The following is a 14,821-nucleotide window of genomic DNA, read 5'->3' on the forward strand; positions in this document are numbered from 1 at the left end:
TGTTTGTTGTAGTGGTCTGATAACCAAGGAGTATATTACCGACAGCAAGCGTTTTTCCGATTGGCAGGTGATAAAACCTTTTTTCAAAATCTGTCAGTGGGCGACCGGTGTGTGGGCAGATGTGGGGCTGCGAGACCCAGTGCCTCAGTGGAGCTAGGCAAAGTCCATCACCCCATCAGCATCAAAGAGGTCTCCAATTCTTTTACAGTTAGACTCCTGCCACTTAAAATAGCTATCACCTTCCAGTGGTAGTGGGAAGTCTGGATGGCCTATGAATGGAGTCAGGGGTGATGTGCATGTGGAGAGAGGTCGTTCTTCTTGTACTGTGTCCCACACTCCCACTGTGGGACTGGTGAAATATACACCACAGCAGGCCGGTATTTTTTAAGTACCCAGGGTATTTACCAGATATGGATCCCAGCAACAGCACGGTCAATAAAGCACTAATGTTTCTCAGAGGTGTATCTTTACCATACTATCATGTTCCGTAATTGGGGTGCCTGGTAATATCTATCTAGGTGGGGAATTCCCAGCCCACTATCCCTCTGTTCAAGGTATGTCTGAGTATGGACCATACAGACTCTCTTCCCACCCCATATAAAGTCCCCCATAAGATGTTGCAATTTAGCCAGAACCGATGGTGAATGGTTGCAACTAAAAAGTTTGCATAACATATAAGATACAGGGGAGTAAGGTCATTTTAACCACTGCTAGTCTACCTAGCCAGGATAGTGTATGTCTTTTCCTGGTTGAGTGTTCCGCCCTAGCAGTGGCAAGGAAGGTGGAGTAGTTCTCCCTGGATTTTCGCTCGCTTGTAGGGAAATTCTGGAGTCCCAGATATGTCACTCCATTGGTTGCCCAGGCAAAGGGGAATATGGTCGCCAGTCATATCTGATCGACCCTAGGGATAGTCAGACAAAGGTCATGCATTTTCTGTAGGTTGATCTTAAAAGCAGATGCTGAAGATCTTCTATTTCATGCAAGGGGGAAGGGAGGTAAGGAGGTGAACGGTTTTGTTAAGATAAGCATACCATCCTCCACATAGAGCGATATATTATACACCCTGTCTCTCATGCGGATCCCTGTGATAGAGCTGTTTTGGCAAATTCGTTCTGCAAAAGGCTCCATATAGAGTGCAACTAAAAAGGGAGATAGGGGACACCCCTGCTGGGTGCCCCGCAAAATACCAAAGAGGCGGTATGAGATACCTTTAACCCAGACCTTGGCCTCGGGTACAGTATAATTACAGCTAACTCAATGCCGAAATCTCCCCCCCAGTCCAAATCTAGTAAGCACCATATGTAGGTAGGCCTAATGTATCCGGTCAAAAGCCTTTTTGGCATTGACCGACATAAACAAAGTATTTAGAGTGGACATAGATGCCACAGATTTAGCCACCACAGAGTTTTGCCACAACATTTCCCTCTGGCTGGCGTCCTGTCTGCATCTAACATCTTTAAAGCTGGACACATAATTGAAGATCATGAACCACCTGTTCACTTTTTCAGTCCTTTTCAGACCTCATACAGACTGTGAGATAAAACATACGAAGAACAATGATGAAACTTTGAAGGAGTGGGTTTGGAGGAAAAGAGGATATTTTATAGATCTCTCTGCAGACTTCTGGGACCACAGATACAACAGAGACAGAGCGATCAAACTCCTTGGAGGTTCTACCACAAGCAAACCACAAGGACTGCAACAATTGTGCACTTAACAATGTCCAAGCAGAGTAAGAGGTGCCTAATAACATCAATGGCTTTTTTCTTCAGGGAAAATGATGTTTCAATCAAAACAATGACTTCTCCACTACCTATCTTCTGTTACCCACTATCATGGGATGGGGTGTTTCCAATCAGCTTGAAAGTGAAGACTAATAACAACTGACGGAAGGGTACTACAAATCATTCAGAATTCTACAACCTTCAATTCAGATTCCCTCCTCCTGCAATCCCAACAAAACGTGCTAAAAAAACAACTGTGCTGTTAATGAATGGGAGTCACATTTCTTATTCAAATAAAATAAGAATTTGAGCAAGTTCCTACATCTCTACAAGAAAAAGGTGTTTATTCCTGATATATCTTTGTCCCCAAAAGGGTTCCCAAGAAAGAATTTCAACCAACACCAGACCTGAGATAAATGCCACAACATTTCCCTCTGGCTGGTGTCCTGGCTGCATCTGTGTGTGTATAAATAGGAGGTATCCCCGACTAAAGTTCCTAAATCGGGATCAATATACTATTTGAAAAGACGAAAATGTAGGAACCTATGTGGCAGGTGGACTCATACTGACAAAAGGTAGTACTGAATATGGATACACAATTCAAACTGTAACATATATTCAAAAAGATTCTTTATTAATATTAGAGTTATGTTGTCGTGGATCTAACTATCTTACATTCATTGGTTTAGATCCTATAACTATACTGTTATTGTGCACATTATATTATTCATGTGTCACAATACATTACAATTTATGTGTACAGTACATTGATAAATCACGAGATACAAAATTGCATAAATACAAGAATTAATAATTCAATAATTATTCAAAAACATGGCTAAAAATTGATTATAAATGCTACGCGCATTTCGGCTATCAGCCTTCCTCAGGAAGCCATGATGTGTATTCCGAATGTACCTATACAAAATAACAAAAATACACAAAAATCCATATCAGTGTCAATGCATGGTCCTACTTACAATTTTACATGTGAATTCATTGCATTAAATCTATTATTTACATTTTGTTAAAAAAAGAGAGAATTTATATGTACATATATGCATTTTTCATTACACACACTAGTGTGAACACATCATGTACAGAGTGACACTTGAGTATGTACACTGGTGGCTGCTCTGATGTATGTAGGGGGTAAATTAAACACCCCTCCAGAGCGTCCAATTCGTTTATAGTTGATCTTACATAATAAATATCCAATGCATTTCTGCCAGGTGTTATCTCTGATTAGTTATATTCTGTATGTTGTGGGAAAGCTAAAGGGGGGAGCAGGGAAGAAACAAGGTGGAGACAGATGGGGACTAAAGGAAGAGGGGCGAAAAAGGAAAAAGAAAAAGATGAACAAGGGGGAAAAAAACGAAAAAGGACAACAACAAAAAAAAGGAAAAAAGAAGAAGGAGGAAATGAGAAAGAAGAGAAAAGAGAAGAGAAGGGGAAGAAAAAGAAGGAAGAGGAGGCAGAGAAGGAAGAAAGGGGGGGTTGTTTTTTGGTGGGGTAAACCTGCTGAAATTAGTCAGGGTAACTCCAAAGTTAAGGGGGTATTAATATAAATGAAGGTAGGAAGGAAGTATTCATAGTTTTAGTGCAAAGATGTATCTTACCAATCTAGTATTGCAGCCGTAATACGAGAAGGGGAACTGTGGATTCGCCTGATCGGTCGTGCGATTTGCCGAGGAATAAGTGCGATGAAAAGCGCAGAAAAAGTACCATGCGCTGTAAGGGGAACAACACAGGGGCCATATTGTAGTATTAAATAGTTGCTATGTCGTGTATTGGTGTTGTCTGGGAATAGCACATCAGCGAGCAGAATCTGCGCATGATGGTGTACTCTGATGCACAAAAACATGCCTCGACCTCAATTGTGGACAAAGGCCAACCATGCTAGGTACTGGCACAACACACACTTGGCACAAACCGGGTTGGCATACATGGGTGTTGCCAGACGAAAGGCAAAACAGATGGAAATATGTTACTTTTCATGAACAGTTAGCATTAATTCACCGGAAGCCTAAATTATTATTGGATTAACCACAGTTGTATTTTGGTACCTGGTCCCAGGGTATTTCATTATTCATTCCTGTGGCATAGGTGTTAAGAATTAAAATCCAATACACTTCTCTGCATTTGCGGATTTGTGTACTTAATGTACCTGATGATTTCCGAATTTTTTCGAGTATGAGCCAGCGTATCTCATTGGCATCATGTTTTGCTTCCAGATAGTGTTTAACTAAGGGTGCTTGAATTTTCCTAGTTCGGATTGCCGATCTATGTTGCGACAATCGAGTGGACATCATCCGTGCAGTTTTGCCTACATACCCTTTGTTGCATGGGCATAATAGTAAATACACCACATTAGTGGTTTTACAGTTTGTCAAAATTTTGGGCTGTTTGGATACATTATTGTAGGACCAATTTTTGGTTTCAATTGCAAATTCGCATGCAGCATCTAACATCTTTAAAGCTGGACACATAATTGCAGATCATGAACCACCTATTCACTTTTTTAGTCCTTTTCAGAACTCATACAGACTGTGAGATAAAGCATATGAATAACAATGATGAAACTTTGAAGGGGTGGGTTTGGAGGAAAAGAAGATATTTTATAGATCTCTGTGCAGACTTCAAGGACCACATATACATCAGAGACAAAGTGTTCAAACCCATTGGTGGTTCTACCACAAGCAAACCACAAGGGCAGCAACAATAGTGCACTTAACAATGTCCAAGCAGAGTAAGAGGTGCGTAATAACATCAATGGCTTTTCTCTTCAGGAAAAATTATGTTTCAATCAAAACAATGACTTCTCCACCACCTATCCTCTGTTACCCACCGTCATGGGATGGAGTGTTTCCAATAATCTTGCACAGTGAAGCCTAATAACTGACGGATTGGTACCACAAATCATTCAGAATTCTATGTCAGGACTGGAGGCGAGGATTATGCATTACTTTCTTCACTTTATTCACTGCAGCCATTCAAAGTTAAACAAAACCAACATTCCCATGAGTCATAGGGAATAACAGTCAAAACAATAGAGTGCCCATAGACAGATAGTCCTCTTCTAATGCACCAATCACGGGGCTCCTAGGAGTATGTAGTCCTCTGTCCCTCTTAACTCTTCCTCTTTCTTTGCTGCTGCAGCCAGATAAGTGTTGCTCTTTTGCCTCTCTGTATGGCATGCTATGTTAGGCCCTTTGCGGTGTTTCTATGTGAGAATTGCCAGTTTTGCGATGTGTTACCTTTGTCATGACGCGTTTTCACATGTGACTTGCCAGTGTCTGCTGCACTTACCTTGATTGTGCCGTTTTTGGGGCCTCAGTGTCCCGCTTGACTGCGCTGCATTCTCTTGCCGGTTGGTTTGGTTTTGCCTTCCTTCCATTTCTCACCGTGGCATTTTGATCCGTTTCTCGCTTTGCTTGTATTGTCAGCCAACCGCTACTCAGTTTGCTCGCCCGGCCGTGGGAGTCTTCTGTCTCCCTAATGGCATCTCCTCAGTGGTGCGGCTCGCGGCTCGGAGACGTGGGCGAACACCGGAGCCTTTGCCTGCCAGTACGCCGTGAACTCTCGCGTGTGGCCCAAGTCGGTATCTGCCATTAGGCAGAGTGTCTAGTGGCTTCTTTGCTTTATTGTGGGTCCATTTTGTAGGCCTTAACCACGCTCCTAGAGGGGAGTCTGTATTGGGACGCTTTCTGACAGGCTGCCCTCCTATTCTTGTTGCACCGGGCTGTTCGTCCCAGGGTTCTGCCCTTACAATTGCGAGCCTTGCTGGCCTGGCTTTATGCTGAGACCCAGCCTCCCCTAATTTGAGGTTACTCCTCTCTGGTTTTCACTTACCTGCGAGGTGCTCTATCTTCCTGTTTTAATGGCTGAGTATCAGGAGGAGCCCTACCAGGACGATGAGTAGGAGGAGGATCCCCTCTCTTTCCTTCAGTGGGATGAGGATTTCTACAATGTTTGTGGAGAAGTGTGGCTCAATGATTAGAGCGGTAGACCCTGATGCAGAGGTCTAGCCCGGGACCAGGGTTCAATTCCCCGCCACGGCGGGTCCTGGGCTCAAAATTCCACGGACCTGATAATTCTCGCCTCGGTGCCTATTCCAATCATGGAGTCCCACTCTGCAACTCTGGGCAATAGCTTGCTTAATCTCCACAACGGCCCCCACAACGCTAAGGATGCCTGGCCTCCACCTTGGGGGTGCCCAGGAGTGGACACCTCACAGGGAAAGCCAGGATGGGTTCCACAGCGGTATTCGTACAAGCGCCTTGAGACCCTTGCGGGTGAGTAGTGCGCTATACAAGTATCAATTTAAATTTACATTTACAAGTATCAATTTACATTTACATTTACAATAAGGTAGATGACTCTATTTACAAGGCGGTAGAGCAGGCCATTGCTCCTGTAGAGGAGCGCTTGTCTCGCCGTATTGAGCAAGCTTGCGCCATGCTGGCCAGGGCTTCCCAAGCCCTTCCTGCTCCTTCCTCCAGCGACGGCGATGCCCCCGCCGGCCCTCAGCCCCCGCCGTCCAAGCGGCCTAGAGATTCCGGGGTGTATCTGGATGCTTTTGCCTGGCTTAAACAGGTGTTTTTGACTAGCAAGACTTTGCAGCGTCCTTAGCGCCTCTAGGGAATGACGCTACAGGGGGCGCAGATGATGAGCCTGGCCCATCACGCCCCTGGCTCCCGGCGCGTCCGGATCGGTTCCCGATCCCCAGAACCTTTGTGCAGACCTGCTTGATCCAGATGATGTCCTGCATCCCCGGACTTTGGACTGGGCTCCCTCTGAGAAAGTGGCCCAGTGTGTGGCCAGTAGGATTCACCGGCCGTTAGAGGCTGCGGCCAGGAGCTGCCTGAGGGCGGATTGCCCCTGTCCTACGCTGGAAGGGAAGGTGGGTGCTTCCCCCAAGATTGATCAGCGCATGGCCACTTTCCTCCAAAAGTTTGTTAAAGACCCGAAGAGGGGTATTGATAGGTCCTGGCGGGCTTGCCAGGACAAGCTCCTCGATGCCCTAGGCCCCATTACTAAGATTTTAGATATGGCCGAGGAGGCCAAGCAGTCAAGGTCCCTTATTTCGCCAGAGAACCTCTCCGCTTGGGCCCAACGCATGGCGGTCTTCCTTGGGAACGCCAACTGTGCACTCTCCACTGAAAGGCGCAGGAGCCTCCTTATCAAGGTTGATCCAAGCTTCGGGACTTAGCCGATTCGGAGGCTGGACCCGTGGCCTAAGGGGGTCTCTTTGGAGAGCCCTTTATCAGGGAGCTGGACAAGTTTGTAAGTACATTCACATCCCTGGACAAGGCCCTATCCTCGATTTGCAAGGTCTTCCGCTCCCAGGTTTTCCGGGGGGCCGGACGAGGTAGGGGCCGCTCATCCATCAGTCCCGACCAGGGCAGGGGGCAAGGCTCCGGAGGTGGTCAATACCAAGATCAAGCCAGATTCGGGAACTTTTACCTGACCAGAGGACGTTGTGGGAAAGGCAGAGGCGACCGAGGCGGTGGAGCCTCCAACTCTTCCAGTGAGTGTTCTCCCTTCTTCCCTTCTAAAAGTGGGGGGCCGTCTGGCGCATTTTTTCCGGGCCTGGACTTCTGTCGCCGGAGACGCCTGGGTTCTGCAAACTGTCCAGGGTTTTCATATAGAGTTCCACGGGATCCCTCGCAACCAATTACCCCATGCCCCCTCTCCTTCTCGGCCTCGGGCGCTGCCCTGGTCGACCTGGTCGACCTGAAGATCTCCTCTCTCCTCAACAAAGGGGCTATCGTGGAGTCCGTTCCACATCCCAGAGGTTTTCTCAGTAATCTCTTTTTAATGTCTTTTTAGTTGACAAGTCGGACGGTACGCAGCGCCTGGTCATCAACTTGCTGGAATTCAATGGGCGGCTGGTGTACCGCCACTTCAAGATGGAGGGGATCCATCTGCTGCGCGACCAATGATTGGTTGGCAAGCCTGGACCTGAAGGACGCCCACCTTACGATTCCCATTTTTACACCTCACAGGCAGTTCCTTCAATTCGCCTGGCGGGACAGAGTGTACGAGTTCGCGACTTTACCTTTCGGCCTGTCCTCCGCACCCTGGTGTTTCACCAAGGTCCTGTGGCCGGTGATCGAACATCTGAGGGCATCAGGTATGAGTCTGATTGTCTACCTGGACGACATCCTGTTGATGGTGCAGTGTCCCCGAGCCTTATCGCGGCAATTGCAGGCAGCAGTCAACCTCCCTCAGAGCTTGGGCTTCGTGGTCAACGGGGCAAAGTCCACGCTGGTGCCTGCTCAGAAGGTGGTGTTTTTGGGGTTAGTAATCGACTCCATGGAGTCCACTCCCAGCCTTCCTTCTCGGAAAATGACCAAGATTCGCCACAAAATTCGGAGAGCCCTAGCTCAGTCATACCTGTTGCTCCGTCAGCTTGCCCGGATCGTGGGGCTTTTATCGGCCTCCATCCAGGCGATCTTCCCAGGTCCTCTTCGTTACAGGGCCCTCTAGCGCCTTACAGCCCTCTCCGCCAAAGCCAGAGAGGTACACCAGTGGTGGCTGTCCAACATGGAAGCCTGGAACAGGCGGGCCATATTCGGTTCGGCGCCCAATTTGGTTATCGAATCCGACGCCAGCAGATCCGGCTGGGGCACGGGCGTGGAGATTTTACTACCAGGGGTGTGTGGTCTCTGCAGGAGCGACATCTGCATATCAATTGTCTGCAGCTCTTGGCAGCCCTTTTTGGGATTCAATGTTGGACCAAGGAGTCGGTCCACTCTTGCGTGCTCCTCAAGATGGACAACGTGTCGGCCCTCCGGTACATCAATCATCTCGGGGGCACTCGGTCACGTGCCCTGGCGGACTTGGCGGCGGACTTCTGGCAGTATTGACTGGATCACCATGTCTCGGTTATGGCGGAGTACATCCCGGGCCTGGACAATCAGGTGGCGGATTTCCACTCACGCCACTTCCACGACGCGAGCCAGTGGAAACTTCACCTGGGGGTTTTCGCTGACCTCCAGAGCATCTGGGGTCCGTTCTCAACGAACCTCTTCACCTTACGTCTGGACTTTCAGCTTCCCCGGTTCTTCAGTTGGAGGCTGGATCCGGTGGCGGCGGTCAAGGATGCGTTCCTGCAGGATTGGAAGGAAGAGGCGGAAGAGGCCTTTCCCCCGTTCGCCATGTTAACCAGAGTCTCGGCTCAGGTCCGTCGCCAGGGAGCGGACATAGTCCTGATATTGCCCATATGGAGGTCTCAAGTCTGGTATGGAACTTTTTGGGGATTTTCCAATCCCACTCCCCTGCTTTACGAATCTTCTGCTTAGTCCAGACAGAGTTCCTCATCCTCTCATCACGCAGGGATCCCTGACTCTCATGGCATGGCGGATTACAGGGGACGATGGGCGGTCCCGGGCCTTCCAGGAGCGGCTGAGAAATACATGTCCAAATCCTGGGCCGGTAGTACAATCAAGCGGTATCGTTCCTAATGGTGACAATGGGTTCGCTGGTGTATGCGACGGAGTTTTAATCCCGTGGCAGCAGATGTAACGGCTATATTGAATTTTTTTGCAGCTTTGATGGAAGAAAGTTTGGCTTACAGAACCATCAATACCTTTCGGTCCGCTATATCTGCTGGCCGCGGGGAACATTGTTTACAACGAAACTTGTACCATGCACTACCATTACAACGCAGGAATTACAACGAAAGTCATTACAACGACTTTCGCTGGAGGGCACTGTTGGATAGGGAATAGTTTAATTTTCTATCCAACACCTTCCCTACTATCCACGGGGACTTGAGTTGGAATAGAAAATTAAACTATTCCACTATCCAGCGCCCCTCAACGCAAGTCGTTTTAACAACTTGCGTTGTAATACCTGCGTTGTAAAGGCATGCGTGGTAAAAGCATGCGTTGAAACGTCATACAACCGCTGGCCACAACATAGTCGATGGCTCTCCAGTGGGCAAACATCCCTTGGGTTGTCGTTTTCTTCGAGGCTTCCGCCTTTCTTTGACTCCCGAGCCACGTTACTCTCAGTTTAATGACGTTCACCAGGTTCTCAACTTGTTCTTGGTATGGCAACCCAATAGATTTTTGTCCAGAAAGGAGCAGTTCACGAAGCTGGCCATGCTCCTTTGTCTCATCTCTTGCAGACGTGTTTCGGATGTGCGTGCTCTGGATGTCTCGGTAGGATCTATTCTCCTTCCGGGGTGACCTTCACGATCCGTCAGCGTACGAAATGCGGGTCGACGTCCATTTTTTATCCTGCTTTCCCGGACTCCCCTAAGTTGTGTGTTGTTGCTTGCCTCCAGGCTTATGAGGAAATGTCGGAGGAGTTCTGCCCTCCGGGTGAGCGGCAGTTGCTTTTCGCGCTCAAGAGGCCTCTTAGTGCAGTCTCCTCCCCCACGATCGCCCGTTGGGTCTGTTGGGTGATGCAGGAGGCCGGTATTGATTTGAGGCATTTTGGTGCCCACTCGGCACGCGGGCCATGGCCTCAAAAGCGTTTGCCCGGGGAGCTTGTCTGAAGTACATTCTGAATGCTGCAGATTGGTCTTCCGACACCACCTTTAAACGGTTTTATTTTAAGTTGGTGATAGATATGGAACATCTGGTGGTCAGAAAGCTTTAAACAAGCATAATCCTCGCTTCCGGTCCTGACATAGAATGAAAAATTTCCTAGCTAACGTAACGGAAAGTTTCAATTCTATTAAGGACCCAGAGGCGAGGATTATCCCACCCAGGGTACCTGTTTAAGGTTCTTTACCTGCTCTCTTATTAGGGTAAGTAATTGACTTTGCTCTTGGATGATTCCTTTATGTTTTGTGCGCATAAGCTGTGATTTAGTGCTCATATGCTGTGCTCTTGTGCTCTTGTGCTCCTTGACAGGGTTAATCCTTAACCATAGCTGTCGCTTACATTGTGCTTTACTTCTGCAGGCAATTCCGGCAAACAGAACTCATGATGATCTTGACAAATGCTGGCTTTGAGCGACGAAAGAGGGAGAGTAAAGAGGGACAGATGACTCATACTCCTAGGAGCCCCGCTATTGGTGCATTGGAAGAGGACTATCTGTCTATGGACACTCTATTGTTTTGACTGTTATTCCCTATGACTCATGGGAATGTTGGTTTTGTTTAACTTTGAATGGCTGCTGTGAATAAAATGAAGAAAGTAATGCATAATCCTCGCCTCTGGGTCCTTAATACAATTAAAACTTTCCGTTACGTTAGCTAGGAAATCTTTCATTCTACACCCTTCAATTCAAATTCCCTCCACCTGCAATCCCTACAAAACCTGTGCAAAAAAAACAACTGTGCGTTTAATGAATGGGAGTCACATTTCTTCTTCAAATAAAATAAGAAATAGAGTTAGTTCCTCCATCTCTAAAAGGAAAAGGTGTTTATTACAGATATATCTTTGTCCCCAAATGGGGTCCCAGGAAAGAATTTCAACCAATACCGGACCTGAGACAAGTTAACAAATACATCAAAAGGCAGAAGTTTAGAACATTGACTTTACATCAAATATTTCCAAAACTTATGAAAGGGGTATGGATGTGTCGGTGGATTTACAAGATGCCTATTTTCTGAAAATTCCTGAGATTCATCGTAGGCAAAGGTCACTATCAGCATAGAATCCTTCCCATCAGACTGAAAATGGCTCCAAGAATATTTTCAAAATGTACAGCTGTAGTGGCAGTCCATCCATGTATTCAAAGGATTTACATCTGCCTTTTCTCAGTGACTGGTTAATAAAAGCTTTGCAATGGAAAAGGTGCATCAAGACTTCAACAATTACTACTTTGTCTGGGTCTTCATGTCAAGTTCTACAAATCAGCTTTGACACATATGCAAGCTCTTGACTGGGATCAACTCTAAACTCAGACAAGAGAGAGAGAGAAGTGTCTACTTCAGAGGTCAGAGTGGCTACCATCTTTCAGAAATGTTGTCAGCTTCTTTGTAGGGGCTGCATTCGAATGAGATGAAGATGTTGGGGAGTTTACTCTGCAAGAGGAGTATGTTTGCCAATTTGATGTTGCTGATGTGCGCCCTGATGTTTTTAACCTTCCAAACAAAAGAAGTGATTGATTGCATTGCATTTGTCTATTGATTGTGAGATATGTGATTTAGCGAGGGGGTTGGTGCAGTGCTTAACTGTCTTGAACAGCGATTTACTTATGTTGCTTGCCTTGCTTCACGTTGTCTTGTAGAAGGTGGCATTAGCTATGTGATGAGGAATCTGAGTGTAGATCAGAATGTATCAAGTTGGGTCAGGGTTGGCAAGGGCTTTATTCCGTATCAAATTATTTTCTTGTCTTTATTAGGTGCGTTAGATTTCTCAGGGTTCTTTTAAGTAACGGGATTGTGACAGTTTGGGTTTAGGGGATTATTTTGAGAGATTCCTTTTTCAGGGCTATGTGCCCAAACATCAGGCCGCTCTTCTGTGTTTGCTTATAGCTGGATTCTTTTAGACTCAGGTGTTAATATGGGGCAGAAAACTATCCAGGCACAAATAATATTTGCAATGGACATGTTTTTGCAATCGATTTACACTGGTGGTAAATTACATGGGAGTAACATGTTCACATGGATTATGCACCCCTTTTGCATACATTCACAGCACAGTTTTTACATTTTAAGCAAAACATGGGCATCCTTCTTTGGCGGTTAGATCAAAATAGGCGCTAAATACTGTCATTTTAGAGTTTAAAATGACACTATTTAGGGTCTCAAATTGTACAGCACATATTGCATGAATGAGTGTAAAATTGAAGGGGATCGAATGTGACCCAAATGAATAATTGTTTTTATTATACATTACCGTATTTGTGGACCAAGTAATCTCCATACATTGGTTGTTAAAAGAATCACCCGTTGAGTATCTCAATTTTAGAACATATTTTTGAGTGTGTATTTATTGAACTCAAAGTGCTTGGTTCGTAAAGATCTTGCAAGTAGACGAGAGCCTTTAAGTAAAAAAAATAAAAACATTTAATCTCACTGGTCAACATTTTTAAATTGTGTGACATAAAATACTCGAGAAGAGCAACACTTTTGCGGTTTGAAATGTTTCAATATTTTCCGTGGCTATTCTTTTTTATCAAAGTATGATAAGATGTTTTTTTTTCTTCTTTGCAGGATCGTCCAGCAATGCAGCTATACCAACCAGGGGTTCGCAGTCGCACCCATACCGAATATACAAGTAAAACATCTGAGTGTTGTGAGAAATCCTCGGTGGAGGCCTCCGACCAGAAGCAAGAATTCGACAACTCAGTTGAAGGCGACTCGAACAAGGTTGAAGATGCGGTTCTATAGACAAAGAATGCAAATTTGACCCAAATACAGCTACATAAGTTGTTTTGTGGTAAACATTTGACGTCACCACAACGCGAGCGGCACACGAGCCATAGGAAAAGTTCTAGAACAATGTTATATTTATTCGTGGGAAAAAATGTGTTCTGAGAAAAATAAAGAAAGGTTTGTATTGCTGCAATCACACCTGAGAAGAGGCACATTTCTGTAGGAGTTGTGTACCGCGTCTGCAATATTTAGTTGGAACAAACATACTCTTTACTAGAACTCTAAATTAAAAAAAATATGTTCTCGTAAACGTGTATATTGTCACCCCGTTAAGATGTGTGGCACTTAGAGCAATAAAAATGCCTTCAACTAACTTAACTTTTTAGGTCCTTTAAATTAGTTCGTGGTTTACTATAATTAAATAATTTACAAATTCATATGAAATAACTTGGTAGCTATTAGTGCCATCATTATTTTGTGACTGGAGATCGGTATTTTATGGCTGGAGATTATAATAAGTGTATGTTTATTATTATTTATTCCCTCTGCTGTTTGACCTTTTTTTCTTTCACAAGGTTTCTTTTGAGGTTCATCGAGACGTGCGTTTTTGTTTTTTGAATGACTTAGCATTCGGTCCTTGGTTTACAAAAGAGTATAATTCATGCTTTAGGTTGCTGCATTTTATAGCTATTGCAACGTGACTGCACTGTTACTATATTTTCATAGTTACAGATTTGGAATATTTTGTTGACATTTTGTCTGAAGGCACAAAAGAAATGGAAAGACCACTGCTTCTATTTATGTTTCTCTCTCTCTCTCTCTATATATATATATATATATATATATATATATATATATATATTTTTTTTTTTTTTTTTTTTTTGCTTGCGCGAAACCTAGAGCTTCCTCATCGTGGAAAATCTTTTAATGTTTATTCATTTTTTACACTGATTTTGTTCCCTTGTAATCAGACATAGCAAGTTTTTTGATCTAGACTTGAACAACCATTAATTTTATTTTTAGAAAAACATTAACTATAATAAACAGTGAATTCCTATTTAGCGTGATCTGATAAATGTCTCATTTAACACTCGTGTGGCTGGTTTGTTAAGTAATGTTGTGTTAAACTATGATGAATTGTGTTATGGTATATGTTAGTGAGTGGTGTATGCCACTGCGTTAGGAAGGCCATGCAATCCCACCAAGGACAGTAACTAGGATAGCACAATAATTGCAACAAGATCATAGAAGACAGAAATGCATTGCTAAAGGATACTTGTACTCACAGATTCCTTACATGATCTTTTCTCCCCAGATGGAAGGCTACACCCAGGAAACTTTACTCTAGCTGTCCGACTGAAGCTGAAATATTTTTCAATAGGAGTCTTTTAACAGGCCTACGTGTGGCTGAACGACATTGACAGCATGATCACCCAACACCAGAAGTAATGTCAGTGCAGGGTTAAAGCTCCAGAAGAGTTGGAAACAAAATTTCCTTTATTTCCACACACTCACAGACAAGAGATGCGGAGCCAAGATTGATTTTTATGTATATATGTCGATGCTTTATTATTTTAACTTCAAAATTAAGGGGTATGTCTTTTCCCAATTTGTCTGGCTTTAAGCCCTAGGGTTCAGTGTGGTCAGTTTTGTCGGATTTTTTTATTTTAAAATCGCTGTCTTCCTTGTTTTTACTTCGGATTTACTATTACATTGGATCCAGTGACATCAAATTATTACTTCACATTTGAAGGTGTTAAAATAAAAATGTAACCTTTAATATCTTAACACTTTACGAATGTGAGACACAGCA

At 44.7% G+C, this 14,821-nt stretch overlaps 1 protein-coding gene across 2 annotated transcripts in view; it reads left to right on the plus strand.

The window, feature by feature from the left end:
- UPF3A (UPF3A regulator of nonsense mediated mRNA decay) overlaps positions 1-14,064 on the plus strand; it is a 596,178-nt gene extending 582,114 nt beyond the window's left edge. The window contains exon 10 of one of the 2 annotated variants that reach the window (XM_086934582.1): positions 12,847-14,064. In XM_086934582.1, coding sequence (XP_086790708.1) covers positions 12,847-12,914 — 68 coding nt within the window. In that variant the 3' untranslated portion in view covers positions 12,915-14,064. The remainder of the gene's footprint in view (positions 1-12,846) is intronic. The other variant, XM_086934583.1, reaches the window with a different exon arrangement.
- The last annotated feature ends 757 nt before the right edge of the window (positions 14,065-14,821 follow it).

Source organism: Lissotriton vulgaris, chromosome 8, assembly GCF_964263255.1.
Source record: "Lissotriton vulgaris chromosome 8, aLisVul1.2, whole genome shotgun sequence".
Classification (NCBI taxonomy): domain Eukaryota; kingdom Metazoa; phylum Chordata; class Amphibia; order Caudata; family Salamandridae; genus Lissotriton; species Lissotriton vulgaris.